The sequence below is a fragment of the Microcaecilia unicolor genome, chromosome 5 (genome assembly GCF_901765095.1).
Source record: "Microcaecilia unicolor chromosome 5, aMicUni1.1, whole genome shotgun sequence".
Classification (NCBI taxonomy): Eukaryota; Metazoa; Chordata; class Amphibia; order Gymnophiona; family Siphonopidae; genus Microcaecilia; species Microcaecilia unicolor.
In genome coordinates, this window is record NC_044035.1 from 355,389,005 (window position 1) to 355,409,018 (window position 20,014).

The 20,014-nt window shown below is 48.1% G+C and overlaps 1 protein-coding gene across 1 annotated transcript in view; it reads right to left on the minus strand.

The window, feature by feature from the left end:
- Positions 1 to 20,014, minus strand: part of GALNS (galactosamine (N-acetyl)-6-sulfatase) — a 57,826-nt gene that overhangs the window by 29,928 nt on the left and 7,884 nt on the right. The window contains 7 exon segments of the mRNA XM_030204592.1: positions 3,349 to 3,488; positions 5,154 to 5,281; positions 9,663 to 9,729; positions 15,292 to 15,435; positions 15,803 to 15,884; positions 15,887 to 15,904; positions 16,953 to 17,027. Of these exon segments, the coding sequence (XP_030060452.1) occupies positions 3,349 to 3,488; positions 5,154 to 5,281; positions 9,663 to 9,729; positions 15,292 to 15,435; positions 15,803 to 15,884; positions 15,887 to 15,904; positions 16,953 to 17,027 (654 nt within the window).

Here is a 20,014-nt window from a genome sequence, read left to right on the forward strand (position 1 = left end):
CTTAGAAGCCCTGGTGTTTTTAATGGCTCTTCGGGGTAGAGCAATCTGCATGTCTCTCCTACCAATACTGGCTTCACAGTCAAAATGGCTGCCGAGACTGCCATGGGAGGTAGCGGAAGCCATTTTAAAACTGGAGTCAGCATGGGCAGGAAGACTGGGGATTGCTCCTGTCCTATGCCGGTTCCAATCTCAAAATGGCTGCCATGACCTCCTGCAGTAGTCTCAAAGTCTGCCACAGGTTAGGGTTACCATATGTCCGGATTTACCCGGACATGTCCTCTTTTTGAGGACATGTCCGGGCAACCGGGCGGGTTTTGCCAATCTGCCCGTTTGTCCGGATATCTGGACAAACGGGCAGGCTGGTGGGCGGCCAATCCGGACAAACGGGCAGATTGCTAGCCTCCCCTCCCCTTAGTTACTACTGCCCTGGTGGTCTAGTGACCTTGCGAGACTTCAACTCTCGGCGGCCATTTTGAATCAGCGCCGAGATCAGCAACAGGAAGGAAGCATGCAGGGCAGCGCTCCGGGCAGGAAGAGGGGGCTCTTTCCTGCCCCGAAGAGGTCACTAGACCACCAGGGCAGTAGTAAGGTAAGGGGAGGGGGGGTGACGGGTGTGTGATGGGGAAAATGTGACAGGGGCGGAGCGAGGGCATGAAAGGGGGGGGGTAGGTGTGGTGGGGGCGGGGCATGTGTCCTCCTTTTTGGGAGACAAAATATGGTAACCCTACCACAGGTGGCCCCGGCAGCCATTTTGACTGTGGACCTGGCATAGGCAGGAGTGACTGGGGATCACTCCTACCTTGATGAGACCACTAGACCACCAGGACTTCTAAGATAGGCCCAGAAAGGGCCTACAGTTGGGGGGAGGGTGGCAGCTTTCTGTAGGTGGGGGAGGGGGGGGGCTGTGCCACCTGGTTTTGGGTTGAAATTGTGTGGTGAGTTTTGGCTGCAGATTTGGTTTGGCTGAAACTCAAGAACCCGGTTTCGGTTGCCCTCTAGTCCCAACTTGGACATCTCAATTGGCTGTACGTTCTTTCTAAAACGTGCCTTCACACTTGCAAAAAAGCCTCTTAGAGAAATTATTCCACACGTGGAAGTACGTGTTATGACTGGAACATGTGCACTTTTACGAGAGATGGATATAGGTGTGATTGGGGTGGGGTCTACGGTGGAGTCGCAATAGACATGCGTTCTTTATTTTGAAACTCCACCTCCACCGGGAGGCTATTCCACGTATCCACCACCCTTTCTGTGAAGAAGTATTTCCTCCGATTACTCCTGAGCCTACGATCTCTTAACTTCATCCTATGCCCTCATTCCAGAGTTTTCCTTCATTTGAAAGAGGTTCACCTCCCGTATATTAATGCCACAGAGCTATTTTAAACGGCTCTATCATATCCCCTCTCTTCCAATGTATATATATTGAGAGCCTTAAATCTGTCCCCATAGGCTTTATGACACAGATCACTGACCAATTTTGTAACCGCCCTCTGGATCGAATCCATCCTGTTTATATCTGTTCCTAGGTGTGGTCTCCACAATTGCACACCAGGGCCGCCGAGAGGGGGGGCCAGGGGGGACAAAATTCCCTGGGCCCGGCGCCGGGGTCAGCCGCTGGCGCTGCAGACCCTGGTTTCACCTGCCTGCCTCCTCGGCTCCGGGCCCCCTGCATTCGAAGCAGCAGTCACAGATCGCCTCCCTTCGGGCCTTCCCTCCATGTGTCCCGCCCTCGCGGAAACCGGAAGTTACACCAGATGAGGGTGGGACACAGGGAGGGAAGGCCAGAAGAGAGGCGATCTGTGACTGCAGCTTCGAATGCAGGGGGCCTGGAGCCGTGGAGGCAGGCAGGTGAGTCCGGGGACTGCAGCAGCGGGGAGGAGAGACAGCGGCAGGGGGAGCGACGGGGGACAGAGGAGGCGGGGCGGCCTTGCCCCAGGCCCGGCCTAGTCTCTTGGCGGCCCTGGCTGTAATTGCATAAAATAATTGGCTTACTTAGCAATAGCAGGGCCGCCGAGAGGGGGGGCCCGGTGCCGGGGTCAGGCCGCTGGCGCTGCAGTCCCTGGTCTCACCTTCCTGCCTCCTCGCAAAAATAATAAAAAAAGGTCTTTTTTTACAGGCGCACTGAAAAATGGACCTGCGCGCGCCCAAAATGCTCGCTTACACTAGTGCAGCCCATTTTTCGGCGCACCTTAGTAAAAGAACCCCTTGGATTGTGAGTCCTCCAGGGACAGGGAAATAGCTGCTGTACCTGAATGTAACTCACCTTGAGCTACAAGTGAACAGGTGTGAGCTAAGTCTAGATCACCTGAACCAGGACCCTGACTTTGTGACTGATGGATGTGACATAAGTATTGCCACACTGGGACAGACCAAAGGTCTATCAAGCCCAGTATCCTGTTTCCAACAGTGGCCAATCCAGGTCACAAATACCTGGCAAGATGCCAAAAAAGTACAAAACATTTTATGCTGCTTATCCCGGAAAAAAGCAGTGGATCTTCCCCAAGTCACCAAGTCAATTTAATAATGGTCTATGGACTTTTCCTTTAGGAAGCTGTCCAAACCATTTTAAAACCCCGCTAAGCTAACCACTTTTACCACATTCTCTGGCAACGAATTCCAGAGTTTAATTATACGTTGAGTGAAAAAAAATGTTCTCCGATTCGATTTAAATTTACTACTTTGTAGCTTCATTGTGTGCCCCCCTAGTCCTAGTATTTTTGGAAAGAGTAAACAGGTGCTTCACGTCTACCCTTTCCACTCCACTCATTATTTTATAGATCACTATCATATCTCCCCTCAGCCGCCTTTTCTCCAAGCTGAAGAGCCCTAGCCGCTTTAGCCTTTCCTCATAGAGAAATCGTCCCATGCCCTTTGTCATTTTCATCGCCCTTCTCTGCACCTTTCTAACTCCACTATATCTTTTTTCAGATGTAGTGACAAAAACTGAACACAATATTCGAGGTGCGGTCTGCTGTGTACCTCCTAAAGTCCCCGCTGGGAGAGCACCCTCCCATAACGCTCTCAAGCTCTAAACCGTCACCTTCAACCCTGCAGTCACATTCCAAAGAAAAGGTTCATCTTCTTTTTTGTTGCTTGGTTTTATTTCTATTTAGATCTGAAGAGGAAAACCCAAGTCTAAGGTGCTCCTGTTCATCAGCGACCTTTGGTTATTCTTATGAGAAGCCACAGCAAGTGACAAAGAGCTCAGCGACAGCGTGATCAGGTGCATGTCTGCAAGAGAACGAGCCGAATGTTTGTCTGTGGTGAGGTGGGTGAATGCTGAGTACGAGCTGCATCAGAGCCTGTCAGTATATGAGAAGACTGGACCCGTCTGCCTTGAATTCCTACCTTCTTTTGGACCAGAACTTAGAGCAGCGCCATTATCCGAGGTGAAAAACACAAAGGTGTCTTTGGCGATGCCTTGCTGTCGGAGGTAGGCCAGGATTTTCCCCACGCTGTCGTCTATCTCTCGTACCGCATCACCATAGCTACATATTAAGAGCATCACAGAAGCAGAGTGTGAAATGCTGGACTGGTTCAGAACGGACCCTCCTTAATTCACTACAGAACTCCCAGACCAGTGTGTACAACGTGGCACCCGATATAAAGACCATGACAAAAAAACCCCAACAAAACAGACTAAAACCAAAACAGACCATGACAAAAAAAAAAAACCCTCCCAAAAAACCCAAGACAAAATAGACTCTACACAAAACAGGGCAGGGAAACCTCCTTAATCAAGCTGGATTATGTTTTCAAGCAGATTTATGATTCTCACTAGATACCAGGTGTGGATAGTGAAGTCAAGCCGTAGGCAGGTGCCAGGACTTTCAAGTGACAAGCCGTGGACTTTCTCAGTAATTTATGGCTCCTCCACTTCTTTGTATCCTTCAAAAATAAATCTATTTCATGAGGCCCTTTTGTCAGGAGTCTATTTTGTCAGGGACTTTTATGTCGGGAACTTTTTTGTTTGGAACGTTTTTGTCTGGTTTCTTTTGACAGGGTGCCGTACAATGTAAATCTCAAAATTAGAGTCATGTGGAGGGGCATTTTCGATAGGACGTCTAAATCTGAACTTCTGAACAGGAAAGAAGGTCATTTTCGAAAAAGAAAAACATCTATCTTTTGTTTTCGAAAATACTATGGACGTTTTGGGGTTTTTTTGGGCCATTTTCGAACCCCCCCCCCCCCCCCAAACATCCAAGTGCAAAATGCACAAAATCAAGCCATTGGGACGTAGAGGAGCCAGCATTTTTAGTAACTGGTCCCCCTGACATCTCAGGACAGCAATAGGGCACCCTAGGGGCACTGCAGTGGACTTCATAAATTGCTCCCAGGTACACAGCTCCCTTACCTTGTGTGCTGAGCCCCCCCCCCCCCCCAAACCCACTACCCCCAAATGCACACCACTATCATAGCCCTTGCGGGTGAAGGGGGGCACCTAGATGTGGTTACAGTGGGTTTCTGGTGAGTTTTGGAGGGCTCACAGTTTCCTCCACAAGTGTAACAGGTAGGGGAGGTAGGACCCTGGGTCCACCTGTCTGAAGTGCACTGCACCCAACACTAGACTACACCAGGGACCTGCGTGCTGTTCTAATGGACCTGAGCATGACATCTGACGCTGGCATACAGGCTGGCAAGTAATGTTCTTCATCACAATTTTTGGGGGTGGAGGGGGTTAGTGACCACTTGGGGAGTAAGGGGAGGTCATCCCTGATTCCCTGCATTGGTTATCTGGTCATTTGGGGCACTTTTTTGTGCCTTATTCGTATAAAAAACAGGTCTAGCTCAAAACATCTAAGTTTTAGTCTTCGACCTTTTGTTTTGTTCCATTATGGCTAAAAAAACGTCTAAGTCTTAGGAACACCCAAGTCCCGCCTCAAAACGCCCCTGGCACACCCCCCTTGAGATTCAGACCTCCTTCTGACGGACTTCAGAGAAAAACGTCTAAAAAGAGGTTTTGAAAATACCGATTGGACGTTTTTGTGAGACTTATGTCACTTTTGGACGTTTTTTTCTCTTTTGAAAATGAGCCTGTTGTTGTCCCTAAAAATAATCTGTAAGAAGGGGGAAACGTCTCCTGTCCTTCTCCTTATCCCACTGCTCCGCCTACTGCTGATCCGTAACGTGTTCCCAATATTCCAGGAACTTACATGCCCCTCTGGCTGATGCCCAGGAAGGGTTTGGAGGCATAGACTGGGGCATGAGTAGCATCAATGGCCCAGTACAGAAAGAACGGCTGCCCTTTCAGGTGCTGCTTCTCAATGAAATCAAGTGCTTCCTGAAAGAGACAGAAGTGAAACTTTAATAGATTCTGTTCCGATCAGTTCCACGGGTCAGTGCGCAGGCGAAGCCGGCTTCAGGAGAAATGCCAGCTCAAGTTCCCCTCACATCAATCACTGCTCCAGAATTTACACACTTAAATTTGTGCCCTATTAGGATTTTATCTGAACTTCATCTTAAGGCGCTTCAAAGTTATGCTTCTAAATTTAGGCCTTCAACACTGGGCCTTCAAGAAAGAGACAATGGCAATCCTTTATTGTGAAAAAGACCCTTCATGGGCCGCGGTTTTTACAGACAGCGTCTGGCTTGATTGAATAAAGCTCACCGGTTGCTGGCAATTTACTTAGACTGTCTGAATATTCCCGCTCAAATATTGTGAAGACACACTCTAACCCCTTAGGCAGGCGCTTGTGCGCCGAAACACCGGCCTGTGTCGGGTCTTTTTCACATCTTTTTCTCATCTTCCCGCAACCTCGGAGTCATCTTTGACTCCTCCCTCTCCTTCTTGCGCATATCCAGCAAGCAGATAGCCAAGACCTGTCGCTTCTTCCTTTTTAACATCAGCAAAATTCGCCCTTTCCTCTCTGAACACACCACCCGAACTCTCGTCCACGCTCTCATTACCTCTCGCCTTGACTACTGCAACTTACTCCTCACTGGCCTCCACTTACCCATCTATCCCCCTTCAATCTGTTCAGAACTCAGCGGCATGTCTCATATTCCGCCAGAACCGATCTACTCATATCACCCCTCCTCAGGTCACTTCACTGGCTTCCAATCAGATACCGCATTCAATTCAAGCTTCTCCTTCTTACCTACAAATGCACTCAGTCTGCAGCCCTCATACCTCTCTACCCTCATCTCCCCTTATGTTCCCGCCCGTAACCTCCGTTCACAGGACAAATCCCTCCTCTCTGTGCCTTCTCCACCACCGCCAACTCCAGGCTCCGCTCATTCTGCCTCGCCTCACCCTTGCTTGGAACAACCTTCCTGAGCCCTTACGCCAAGCCCCCTCCCTGCCCATCTTCAAGTCTCTGCTTAAAACCCCCTCTTCATTGCTGCATTCGGCACCTAACTCTTACCGTTTAGTAAATCCAGACTGCCCAATTTGACCGTTCACTTGTCTACTATATTGTAAGCTCTTTGAGCAGGGACTGTCCCTTTATGTAAATTGTACAGCGCTGCGTAACCCTAGTAGCGCTTTAGAAATGTTAAGTAGTAGAAATAAGGACTGCCATTGTCTCTTTCTTGAAGCCCAGTGTTGCATTTTCTTGTTTTAGTTTTATGCTTGTATGCTGTATTACCCTCTCTTTTGTGACTGCGTATAATTTAGGCCTGCCATTCTGTTCCTAAATGTATAACGCCGCTGAAAATCAGTGCTAAGCTACTAACTTTTCCCCCCACCCTAATCCACCCCTGTTGCCAACCCACTCTTTTTATGCTCAAATGTTTGAGTTTAGTGAAATTTGAGGTGTAAACTTATGCACTTGGCCTAGTAAATTTTTGAAGAAGGCAATTTATGAGTGCGATGTTCAAAGGCAGGAGCATGAAATCCTTTGACTATTGGCCATCATTAGCCAAACTGTTCCTCAGAGAAGGCACCAAATCACATCTTCCATCGAGGGGGTTTTGCCAGACAGGGTGAAAATCCAGAGTAATACTGAAAACCAAAGTGGGTGATGGGGGAGGATCCTTGGGGCCTTCAGCAGAAACTCTAGATAGACACTGTTTGGGGTCGATTGGGGCCTTGGAGAGGGAAACCCCATGGATACAGTTTGGGAACGTTGGGGCCTTGAGCAGGGAAACCCCAGATGGATCAGTTTTGGGAACGATTGGGGCCTTGAGCAGAGAACCCAGAAGGAATAGTTTGGGGTCGACTGAGGATCCTCGGGGCGTTGAACCATAACCTCCAGATGGGTACAGTTTGGGGAAGATTGAGGATCCTTGGAACCTTGTGCAGGGAAACTCCTGATGGAGACAGTTTGGTTGACGGGGCCTTGTATAGGAAACACCAGACGGATACAGTTTTGGATCGATTGGGGTCTTGGACAGGGAAACCCCAGATGAATACAGTTTGGGAGTCGACTGAGGATCCTTGGGCCTTGAGCAGATAAACCCAAGATGGATACATTTGGGGTCAATTGGGGCCTTGAGCAGAAAAACCCCAGATAGGTACAGTTTGGGGTCAATTGGGGCCTTGAGCAGAAAAACCCCAGATGGTTGGGCTCAATTGGGGCCTTGAGCAGAAAACCCCAGATGGGTACAGTTTGGGGTCAATTGGGGCCTGAGCAGAAAAACCCCAGATGGTTGGGTCAATTGGGCCTTGAGCAGAAAAAAACCCCAGATGGATACAGTTTGGGGTCAATTGGGGTCTTGAGCAGAAAAACCCCAGATGGATACAATTTGGGGAAGATTGGGGGATCCTTGGAACCTTGTGTAGGGAAACCCCTGATGGAGACAGTTTGGGGTTGATTTGGGCCTTGTATAGGAAAACACCAGACGGATACAGTTTAGGATCGACTGGGGTCTTGGACAGGGAAACCCCAGATGGACACAGTTTGGGAGTCGACTGAGAATTCTTGGGGTTTTGAGCCAATAAACCCAGATGGATAGTTTGGGATCGATTGGGACCTGGGACAGGGAAACCCCAGATGGATCAGTTTGGGATCGATTGGGACCTGGGACAGGGAAACACGATGGATACAGTTTGGGAGTCGACTGAGGATCCTTGGGGCCTTGAGCAGATAACCCCAGATGGATACATTTTGGGATCGATTGGGACCTGGACAGGGAAACCCCAGATTGACACAGTTTGGGAGTCGATGAGAATTCTTGGGGTTTTGAGCCAATACCCCAGATGGATACAGTTTGGGATCGATTGGACCTGGGACAGGGAAACCCCAGATGGATACAGTGTGGGATCGATTGGACCTGGGACAGGGAAACACCAGATGGCTACAGTTTGGGAGTCGACTGAGGATCCTTGGGGCCTTGAGCAGATAAACCCCAGATGGATACAGTTTGGGATCGATTGGGACCTGGAAAGGAAACCCCAGATGGACACAGTTGGGGAGTCGACTGAGAATTCTTGGGGTTTTGAGCCAATAAACCCCAGATGGAACAGTTTGGGATCGATTGGGACCTGGGACAGGGAAACCCCAGATGGATACAGTTTGGGATCGATTGGGACCTGGGACAGGGAAACACCAGATGGATCAGTTTGGGAGTCGACTGAGGATCCTTGGGGCCTTGAGCAGATAAACCCCAGATGGATCAGTTTGGGATCGTTGGGACCTGGACAGGAAACCCCAGATGGACACAGTTTGGGAGTCGACTGAGGATCCTTGGGGCCTTGAGCAGATAAACCCCAGATGGACACGTTTGGGAGTCGACTGAGGATCCTTGGGGCCTTGAGCAGATAAACCCAAGATGATACTGTTTGGGGTCAACTGAGGCCTTAGCAGAAATCCCAGATGCACCGATATTTACCATGTAAATATTACTCCCTCACTGTATATTTACAGTATGTGCATTAGAAGAGTTGAACAAAGGGCTGGAACCATCATGGCTTCAAAGCTCTGGGCTTGTGCCTAACCACAAATGTCTTGAAATTCCTGACACAGCCTTCCTGTCTGGGGTTTTAAGGCTGTGCTCCAGTGGCTGACAGGCACGGAAGGGAGAGCAGGGCCGCTGAGAGACATAGCCGGGACGTACCGCTGTGCCGCACCTCCCCCCACATACTCAGGCTGTGGGGTGCTGCCTTCCCCTTACCTTCCAGTGTCACTCGCTCCTCCCTCGGTCTGTCGTCTCCTGCTCCTGTGTCCCAGACCCGGGTTATCACGTTAACACAATTATCCGTCCTGGCACACAGGAGGCAGAGACGGACAGGACCCGGAAGAAGACAGGAAGCTTCTGCTCCCTCGCGCCGCCCTCCCCCCCCTTGGAGCCAGGCCCAAGAAATCTTTCTCCCCCTCCCTCGACGGCCCTGAGGGAGGAACCTTAAAGTGTAAAATGGGCAATTTCCTTAGGTTTCTGCTAGTCAGTGGTCCCAGAATCCTTTGTAAAATGCAAGCGTGAGGTGAATTGGAACAGCTACTAACACAGAACTTACATTTTTCCTAATGCCTCAGAGTGTAAAGTATGAACCCGACCAAGAGAGATTTAGGGGCTCATTTTCAAAGCACTTAGCCTTCCAAAGTTCCATAGGTTTCTATGGAACTTTGGAAGGATAAGTGCTTTGAAAATATGCCTATTATCGTCTGTTCTGCACTCATTTTGAGATTTGATTTCTCACAGGGGGTATATTAATTAACTACCGTACATAATCCCCACACCCATCCACCACCAATTCGTATCATGCTAAAGTCTTTCTTTAATACCTGCAGGTACATCTGAGTTAGGTTGGCTTCACCTGTCTTCTGATCAATTTTAAAATCTTCATAGTATCTTAAAGAAATACAGAACAACGATCAGAAACTGAATTGACAGGACACAAACAGTGAGTGAACATTGTTCTGGGAAATTAATGAGAAGAGATATAACACGAACAAACCCACCAACATAACCACCCCAGATCTCAGCCTCCCTATCTGAAAATTCTCGGAGTGACAATTGACCGAAATCTTACACTACTACTACTAACTACTAACTAACTTTCTAAAGCGCTACTAGGGTTATGCAGCGCTGTACAATTTAAACATAGAAGGACAGTCCCTGCTCAAAGAGCTTACAATCTAAAAGACAAGAGAACAATCTAAAGACAAGTGTACAATCTAGAGGACGAGTTAATCTGATAGGGTGGATAGATTGGGGCATTCTATATTTCTCAAGCGGTTAGGTGCCGAAGGCAGCATTAAAGAGGTGAGTTTTAAGCAGACTTCACTCTGGCTCTCTCTCTCAAACATACACACTCCCAGGAAAACCTTGCTAGCGCCCGTTTCATTTCGTTCCAGAAACGGGCCTTTTTTACTAGTTTACTAAAGATTAGCGCATGTTACCTGCCAGAGGACCCCTTTTATCCTTTGGGCCTGCTGCAGATAACATGAACTAATCTTAGTAAAGTCTTTAATGTGAATGATATTTTAAACCTAGACAATTTCAATGTGCCCCCCTGGAATGCATAAGCCCAAACCACACAAAAGTAGACACAACCTTGCACTGTGCCTACTCTTTATAGCTTTTTCCGCTTCTGAAATGTGCTTCACATTCAGAAAACTTATCAAATCACCCTCAGAGTGGCATCTAGGTAGCCAGTTTTGATTTACCCCCTGAGACAGAAAGAGCAGTGCACTTACCCAAGTGAAAGCTACAACAAAGAAAATGTTCCACTCTAGTGGAAACTCAAACGAGTGAAACCATTTTTCTCCTCGAGGGAAATATTTCATAACTTGGTACAATCTATGGTTCTAAGCCACCTAGACTACTGCAATGGAATTTATGCGGGATGCAAAGAACAAATCATGAAGAAACTCCAAAACTGCCCAAAACACAGCAGCCAAGCTCATATTTGGAAAAAACGAGATTCGAAAGCGAAAAAATCCTTAAGAGAAAAACTACACTGGCTCCCAATCAAAGAACGAATTGCGTTCAAAATCTGCACCCTTGTCCACAAAATCATCTACGGCGAAGCCCCGAGATACACGACAGACCTCATAGACCTACCCAATCAGAAACACATCAAGATCAACACGAACATACCTAAATCTCCACTACCCAAGCTGCAAAGGACTCAAATACAAATCAACCTACGCATCCAGCTTCTCCTATATAAGCACACAATTATGGAACGCACTACCAAGCGCCGTGAAAACAGTGGTTAGGGTGGTGGACTTTGGTCCTGGGGAACTGAGTTCGATTCCTGGCACAGGCAGCTCCTTGTGACTCTGGGCAAGTCACTTAACCCTCCATTGCCCCATGTAAGCTGCATTGAGCCTGCCATGAGTGGGAAAGCGCAGGGTACAAATGTAACAAAAAAAAATAGATACTATTGGAGATTCTACATGGAATGTTGCTACTATTGGAGATTCTACATGGAATGTTGCTATTCCACTAGCAACATTCCATGTAGAAGGCTGCGCAGGCTTCTGTTTCTGTGAGTCTGACATCAGACTCACAGAAGCAGAAGCCTGCGCGGCCACATTGGTGATCTGCAAGAGCAGACTTCTACATGGAATGTTGCTAGTGGAATAGCAACATTCCATGTAGAATCTCAAATAGTAGCAACAGTGGAGGAGTGGCCTAGTGGTTAGGGAGGTGGACTTTGGTCCTGAGGAACTGAGTTCGATTCCCACTTCAGGCACAGGCAGCTCCTTGTGACTCTGGGCAAGTCACTTAACCCTCCATTGCCCCATGTAAGCTGCATTGAGCCTGCCATGAGTGGGAAAGCGCAGGGTACAAATGTAACAAAAATAATACTATTGGAGATTCTACATGGAATGTTGCTACTATTGGAGATTCTACATGGAATGTTGCTATTCCACTAGCAACATTCCATGTAGAAGGCTGCGCAGGCTTCTGTTTCTGTGAGTCTGACATCAGACTCACAGAAGCAGAAGCCTGCGCGGCCACATTGGTGATCTGCAAGAGCAGACTTCTACATGGAATGTTGCTAGTGGAATAGCAACATTCCATGAAGAATCTCAATAGTAGCAACAGTGGAGGAGTGGTCAGGGTGGTGGACTTTGGTCCTGGGGAACTGGGGTTCGATTCCCACTGCAGGCACAGGCAGCTCCTTGTGACTCTGGGCAAGTCACTTAAACCTCCATTGCCCCATGTAAGCCGCATTGAGCCTGCCATGAGTGGGAAAGCACAGGGTACAAATTGTAACATATGACCACCTAAACTTCCGAAAACTACTAAAACCAACTTGTTCAAAAAGGCATACCTAACGATCCAACTTAAATGCCTCCACCCCTGCAACACAACAAACCAGAGCTCGTACCGGACATCACCTAACTCTTTCTCCTTTGTGATTCCTCAATCTATCTGACACGCATGAATTTTACTCTACCACAACCTCACTCTGTATTTGTTCATGTACCGATATTGGCGATCACCTCTCCGGTACTATGTAAGCCACATTGAGCCTGCAAATAGGTGGGAAAATGTGGGCTACAAATGTAACAAATAAAATAAAAAAATAACACAGTGAGAGGATCTGGAGCCCGGCGTTTATGGGAGGTAGATAGAGAGGGGCTGCTCACCCCTGAGTGGTGTGGAAGGTTATTTGATGTACACACAGAACAACAATACCCTTGCAGACTTGAAAACTCACAAAAATACAGCACAGGTGACTGAAATGACACACGGACGATGCTTAATGGGTCTCAATGTGTCATTGCAAACTCAAGACTCGACATGGCTGCGTTTCGGCTTATCCGATCTGCCTCAAGAGTGTCCTGAAGTAGTCTGCAGTGTTGCTGTGTGTAGTGCAACAGACAACAGACGTTAAGCTGTTTGTCTTGTAAAGTGATTTCTAGCTTTTTCCAGTACTTCACACAGCAACACTCCAGTGAGAACACAGGACAGACACAAAGACCTGGCACACAGTCTGTTCACATCCTGCAGGTTACTATGTGCTTAGATAATTCTGAAATCAAAGAGCTGGTGTCAAAAATTCAATTGACTGAGACCTCGGGAAGGGAAACGTATTGTGCTAGGAAAAGACCTGCAAAACATTCACAGAGACTTCTGTTCAGCTCTTAAGTTTATCACATTAAGAACAAAAAAGGTTTTCAGTAGGAATATTATCTCTTGCTGGGGCTGCAGGAAATGACATTGTTGGGCTGAATATCGGCCACTTCAGAGTGGTGGAAGGCGAAGCACAGAAAATTCCAGTGAGAACACACAGACTACTCCAGGAGACGCCTGAGGCAGGCCAGACAGGCCGAAACACGGCCGTGTCGAGTCTTGAGTTTTGACAATAAAGGTCGAGACCACTGGAAGCGTCGTCTGTATATCATTTCAGTCACCTTTGCTGTTTTTGTGAAGGTTATTTCATACCAGGATGCCAGGCTGTTGAATAGGCACAACACATTACCCTAATCTTACAAACTTGAACGCACAAATTCACGCTTGAGGTGAATTCTATATACGGTGCTGAAAAAAAATGGCGCTATTCTATAAGCTGTGCTTAAAATTAGGCGCGGTTTATAGAACACAGCTTGTACCTGGGACTTGGGCCAAACTTTAGACATGCCCATTTCCACCAACTGGTGCAAATGTATGCACCTAATCCCGTTAGCCTATAATAAAGGTGCATAAATGCTAGGAACGCCCCCCCCCCCCATTCCGCCCATGACCCTCCCATTTATGCATCCTTTTTTCTTCCTCGTGCATAAAATTTAGGTGCAGACCCCATGCAAAAATGCCAATGAAATCTAATTAGTGCCAATAATTGCTTGTTAAAAAGCTTGCTATTCAGTTATTTAGATTTTTTTATTTATTTGGCTTTTGCTCACACCTTTTTCAGTAGTAGCTCAAGGTGAGTTACATTCAGGTACTCTGGATATTTCTCTGTCCCAGGAGGGCTCACGATCTAAGTTTGTGCCTTAGGCAATGGAGGGTTAAGTGACTTGCCCAAGATCACAAGGAGCAGCAGTGGGATTTGAACCGGCCACCTCAGGATTGTAAGACTGGTGCTCTAACCACTAGGCCACTCCACTACTGTTACTCTTTAGGGTTCTACATGGAATGTTGCATGGAATCTTGTCACTCTTTAGGATTCCAGAATCTTGATGTTCTTTGGGGTTCTACATGGAATGTTGCTATTCTTTGAGATTCTGAATGGAATCTTTATTTATTTATTTAGATTTTGCTCACACCTTTTTCAGTAGTAGCTCAAGGTGAGTTACATTCAGGTACTCTGGATATTTCTCTGTCCCAGGAGGGCTGACAATCTAAGTTTGTACCTGAGGCAATGGAGGGTTAAGTGACTTGCCCAAGATCACAAGGAGGAGCAGTGGGGATTTGAACCGGCCACCTCTGGATTGCTCTAACCACTAGGCCACTCCTGTTAAAATTGTGACCGCCAAATTGGGCAATGTGTGCAATTTTTGGCGACATTTATAAAAATTAGGGGGTCAGTGTGCAAAATGCACACAAGTTATAGAATACTGTCAAATTAGATGTGTACCTGCTTGTTGGCGTTAAACGACCGTATTTGGTATTAAAGTTTAATTGCTATATTGGTATTAATTAGTACTAATTAAAGTTAAGCAATTAACTGCCCTTTGTCAGGATTCTACAAATTGCACACACACAATCCATTGTGTGCACCTCAGAGGGAGTGTGGACCTGGGAAGGGGATGGTGGTGGGGGTCAGGGGTTTGTGCCCAGTACTTACACGCATGTTACAGAGTATGGCCAGTTACGAGTGAGCATTTACAGCAGCCTTCCAGCAAGCGTAACTATCCCCCATGTGCACCTGCATAACAGTCTTTATAAAACTACCCCATGGAAGCAGGCAGAGGCCTTTCGACCTGCTCCGAGGGTGTACGTGCCAGTAATAAACTGGAAACGCCCCTTGCGCTCGGGGCCTGCGGGCAGACTGGACAAAAGAAGGCGCAAGGATTTCTGAGCCCAAACGTCTTTTGCACTGGGTGATTTAATAACCATTTCGATCTGTTTTACACACTCAATCACTGTAATATTTTCTCTTGTGGGGGGGGGGGGGGGGGGGGAGGAGATTTACAGCAGGAAAGGCCCCCTTTTCGTCTATTTTCAGGCTGTTTTATAAATCTGAAAAATCTGGACATGATTATGAGAGCTGTGGTCAGTGAAGCTGCTGCGTTTATTGGGTGTGATTTACTGTCCTTTATAGGGTGGATCCACCACACTAAACAAACAGGAAAAAAACATTATGAGTTTATTTTGAATAGCACAGGGTTGTTTTTTTTTTTTTATTATTATTATTAAATGGCTGGAGTGCTTTAGAGGCTTTTGTTTCACAAATGCAGTACAGGAGCCTATGTGGACACTAGCAAACGACCCCTAAATGTCTGAAATTACCTGCCAATCATTTCCTGGTCCCTGTACACAGGAATGTTGGGTCGTTCCTTGTTATCGTACGGCCCAAAGTGACAGTTGGGCGATCCGAACCACTCATCGAATCCATGTTTCAGAGGGTGGTACTGGGGTCTGTGACCCAAATGCCTGTGAAAAGGAAGACCAAACAGTTAAAAACAGCCCGTCCTGGGTCCCCCCCCCTTCCACAATGAACAGCGCTGTGGCTCAGTTTAACGCACCCCACCCGGAACGACCTGCTCCTCAGATAAGTAGCACAGCAGGAGACCGTCATCTGCCCTCAGCGCAGGATGCACAGACCCTCGTTCAGGGTTTTTTTTTTTTTTACAAATATAAAACACCAACTGGCCCTTCTGTCAGCTTTTTCTGGGACAAGATATGTGCATGGCCTGGTTCCTGCCACCACTGGGTAATGTTTCCTTCTTTTGCAGTAATGCACTTGGAAACAATTTAATACTGAAGCATGGGACGAGCCGAATTGAAGACATACATTTACCATTTACCAATGATCTTATTCACATATCCAGCTTTCTTCAGCAGCTCTGGAAGCAGGAGTTCAGAGTCTGGGATGCCCCCACAATTTCCTGTGGAGTGTAAGCTGTGAGGTAATAAAGCACAATGTTACGCTTAGCCATTTTCTCCCACCCAGAAAGAGTTGTAACTTCCCACCAGATCCTGTCTGACCTGCTTTTACATGTAAGTACCAGGGGCGTAGCCAGACCTCACGGTGGGAGGGAGCCAGAGCCCGAGTGGTGGCTGCCCTGCCGCTCCCAGTCTCAAATACCTTGGTTGGCAGGGCTCCCCTGTCAGCTGAAGCCTTCGTGCTGCATTGCCTGCCCTGTTCTCTCTTCCCCTCACGTCCTGCACGCTCCTTTGAGGGGAAGAGAGAGCAGGGAAGGCAATGCGGCAGCGCAGGAGACCGGCAATGGATGAGGTTTCAGCTGGCAGGGGTTGAGGATCCCCGCCAGCAAAACCATGGGCCCAGAAGAAATTTGAGGGGGCCCAGGCCCCCGAGGCCCCACCTAGCTACGCCTCTGGCCAGGGGCGTAGCCAGACTTCGACGGGAGGGGGGTCCAGAGCCCGAGGTGAGGGTGCACGTTTTAGTCCCCCCCCCCCGGCGCTGCCAACCCCCCCCGCCCCCTCTCGACCCCCCCTTCCCGCCGCCAACCCTCTCCCGCCGCGTACTTTTGCTGGTGGGGGACCCGAACCCCCGCCAGCCGAAGTTTTTTCCTCGGCTGCGCAGCGTTGCTTGCTGAATGATCTGATCAAGTTTCTGTGCGTGCGTCTGACGTCCTGCACGACACGCACAGAAACTTGATCAGATCATTCAGCAAGCAACGCTGCGCGGCCGAGGAGAGAACTTTGGCTGGCGGGGGTTCTGTCCCCCGCCAGCAAAGGTACGTGACGGCGGCGGGGGAGGGTTGGCGGCAGGAGGGGGGGGGTCGAGAGGGTTGCGGCAGGGGGGTCCAGGGCCAAATCTACGGGGGCCCCAGGCCCCCGTGGCCCCACAGTAGCTACGCCCCTGGTGTGTACATGAGTTTCAGCCAAGCTCTGAGAAGATGAGGCTTCTCTTAAGTTGCCACACAAATTCACTTTTCACGGCCATGTTTCAACTCAAATAAGTGTCTAGTTCAAGGATTTCTCACCATTTCTGGCATGAGCGTTTGTTGTATAGAATCCATTCCTGATCGGGAGGCGACCTGTTAACAGGGCTGCTCTCGCTGTAGAAGAAAGAAAAGCAGAAATAAATACGATTGGAGTCAGAGAAAAAAATGCATTCATTTTATAATAACAGTGGCTCGTTCCACAGCTTCCAGAGCAGTGGGAGCTGGAGGAGAGATCAGCGGCCGCAATGCAACAACCCTGTGACTTCAATTTGCATCGCCACTGTGAATTCCAGCCCGGGAATTTAACTTCACAGAAAACTGATTGATGAGGACTTTACAAACGCCACGGGACAGACACAAGACCTGGCACACCAGTCTGCAGGTTTACCATGTGCTTAGATAATTCTGAAATCAAGGAGCTGGTGTCAAAAATTCAATTGACTGCGACCTTGGGAAGGGAAACGTATTGTGCTAGGAAAAGACCTGCAAAACATTCACAGAGACTTTCTGTTCAGCTCTTAAATTTATCACATTAAGAACAAAAAGGTTTTCCAGTAGGAATATTATCTCTTGCTGGGGCTGCAGGAAATGACATTGTTGGGCTGAATATGGGCCATTTCAGAGTGGTGGAAAGCGAAGCACAGAAAATTCCAGGTCCTTGACACTTTTTAGCTAAACTGTCCTTTGATCTGACACCGACCCCCAAGTAGCAGCTTAATCCAGCACTGGTGTTTACTGCCATCCCTCAACATCTGGGAGATTAGGGCCCTCTATCTACTGAATGTAACTCACCTTACATAAGTATCGCTGTACTGGGACAGACCGAAGGTCCATCAAGCCCAGCATCCTGTTTCCAACAGTGGCCAATCCAGGTCACAAGTACCTGGCAAGATCCCAAAAAAGTACAAAACCATTTTATACTGCTTATCCCAAAAATAGTGGATTTTTCCCAAGCCCATTTTACTAATGGTCTATGGACTTTTCCTTTAGGAAGCCATCCAAACCTTTTTTAAACCCTGCTAAGCTATCTGCTTAAACTACATTTTCTGGCAACAAATTCCAGAGTTTAATTACATGCTAAGTGAAGAACAATTTCTCTGATTTGTTTTAAAATGTACTACTTTGTAGCTTTATTGCATGCCCCCTAGTATTTTTGGAAAGAGTAAACACGTGATTCACGTCTACCCATTCTACTCCACTCATTATTTTACAGACCTCTATCATATCTCCCCTCAGCCGTCTTTTCTCCAAGCTGAAGAGCTCTAACAGCTTCAGCCTTTCCTCATATGGAAGTCATCCCATCCCCTTTATCATTTTCGTCGCCCTTCTCTGTACCTTTTCTAATTCCACTATGGCTGAGGGGAGATATGATAGAGGTCTATAAAATAATGAGTGGAGTGGATCAGGTAAATGTGAATCATTTGTTTACTCTTTCCAAAAATACTAGGATTAAGGGTCACACAATGAAGCTACAAAGTAGTAATTTAAAACAAATTAACACCTAATTAAACGCAACATGTAATTAAACTCTGGAATTTGTTGCCAGAGAAAGGTGGTAAAGCAGGTAGCTTAGCACGATTTAAAATAGGTTTGGATAGCTTCCTAAAAGAAAAGTCCATAACCCATTATTACGATGGACTTGGGGAAAATCCACTGCTTATTTCTAGGATAACTGTCACTATGTTATGGCAATGCTCTACTACTGATATCAAGCACACAAAACATAAACTCTACGAGTTTATATTTTGTATTTCTAGGATAAGCAGCAAAAATGTATTGAACTTTTTTGGGATCTTGCCAGGCTTTGTGACCTGGATTGGCCACTGTTGGAAACAGGATGCTGGGCTTGAAGGACCTTCGGTCTGTCCCAGTCAGTGGCGCTCCTAGGAGGGCTGACACCCGGGGTGGATCGCCGATGCGCCCCGCCCCCCCCCCGGGTGCAGCGCAACCCTCCCCCCAGCAAAGGAACCCCCCCCCGGGTGCATGCCACCGGGGGAGGGGTGGGGGGTCTGCGCGCCTGTCCGCTTCGTTTCCATGCTCCCTCTGCCCTGGAACAGGAAGTAACCTGTTCCGGGGCAGAGGGAGCACAGAATGAACGTAGCGGACAGGCGCACGGCACCCCCCCCCCCCCCCAGTGGCGTGCACCCGGGGTGGACCGCACCCACCGCCCCTCCCCTAGGAACGCCACTGGTCCCAGTGTGGCAACACCTATTTTCTCATGGGCAATCCCAGGATGCAATCACAAAATGACAAATTAAAGAAAGATACAAAAAAGATCAAATGTAAAGTATCAACATTACTTATGGAAAAATCTTGAAAAGATGGATTTTAGAAAGGCTCTTAAAACCTAAGTAATGAGATATTTGCTGTATAGATGAAGGTAAAGAGTTCCACCAGTGTGGGATTGATAAGAGAACATTCCTTTGAATGGAATTTTATAAATCACAACTTTTGGACTGGGAAAGCGTAATAACCAAGGCAGTCTGCAAGCCGAAACCAAATTCCTATATGATACATGAATTAAATTATTTATTTATTGCACTTGTAACCCACATTTTCCCACCTATTTGCAGGCTCAATGTGGCTTACAAAGACCTGTTATGGCATCGCCGTTACAGGGTAAAAGATACAATGGGTGTTACAAATAGATCAAGGATGACAAAAAAGAGTTAAGCAGACCCAGTGCCGTAGCGAGGGCGGCTGACACCCGGGTGGGTTGCCGCTGCGCACCCCCTCCCGTGTGCAGCACGGCGCCCCCCCCTCGGCGCGCACACCCTCCCCCGGAGCGCATTCTTACTTAGTTTAAAAGCGAGGGGCGGGCGGGAGGGCCGATCCGCCCCCCGAAGTCCACGTCGCTGGGAGCTGCGTCGGCTCCATTGGTTCCTTGCTCTCTCTGCCCCGGAACAGGAAGTAACCTGTTCCGGGGCAGAGGGAGCAAGGAACCAACGGAGACGACCCCCCCCCCCCCAGCGGCGTGCACCCGGGGCGGACCGCCCCCCCCCTTCCTACGCCACTGAGCAGACCGTAATAGAAAGAAGATATTCAGAGTGAGGGAAGAGTAGTGAAATGTTATAATTAAGCTATGGATTCTCGTGGTAGGC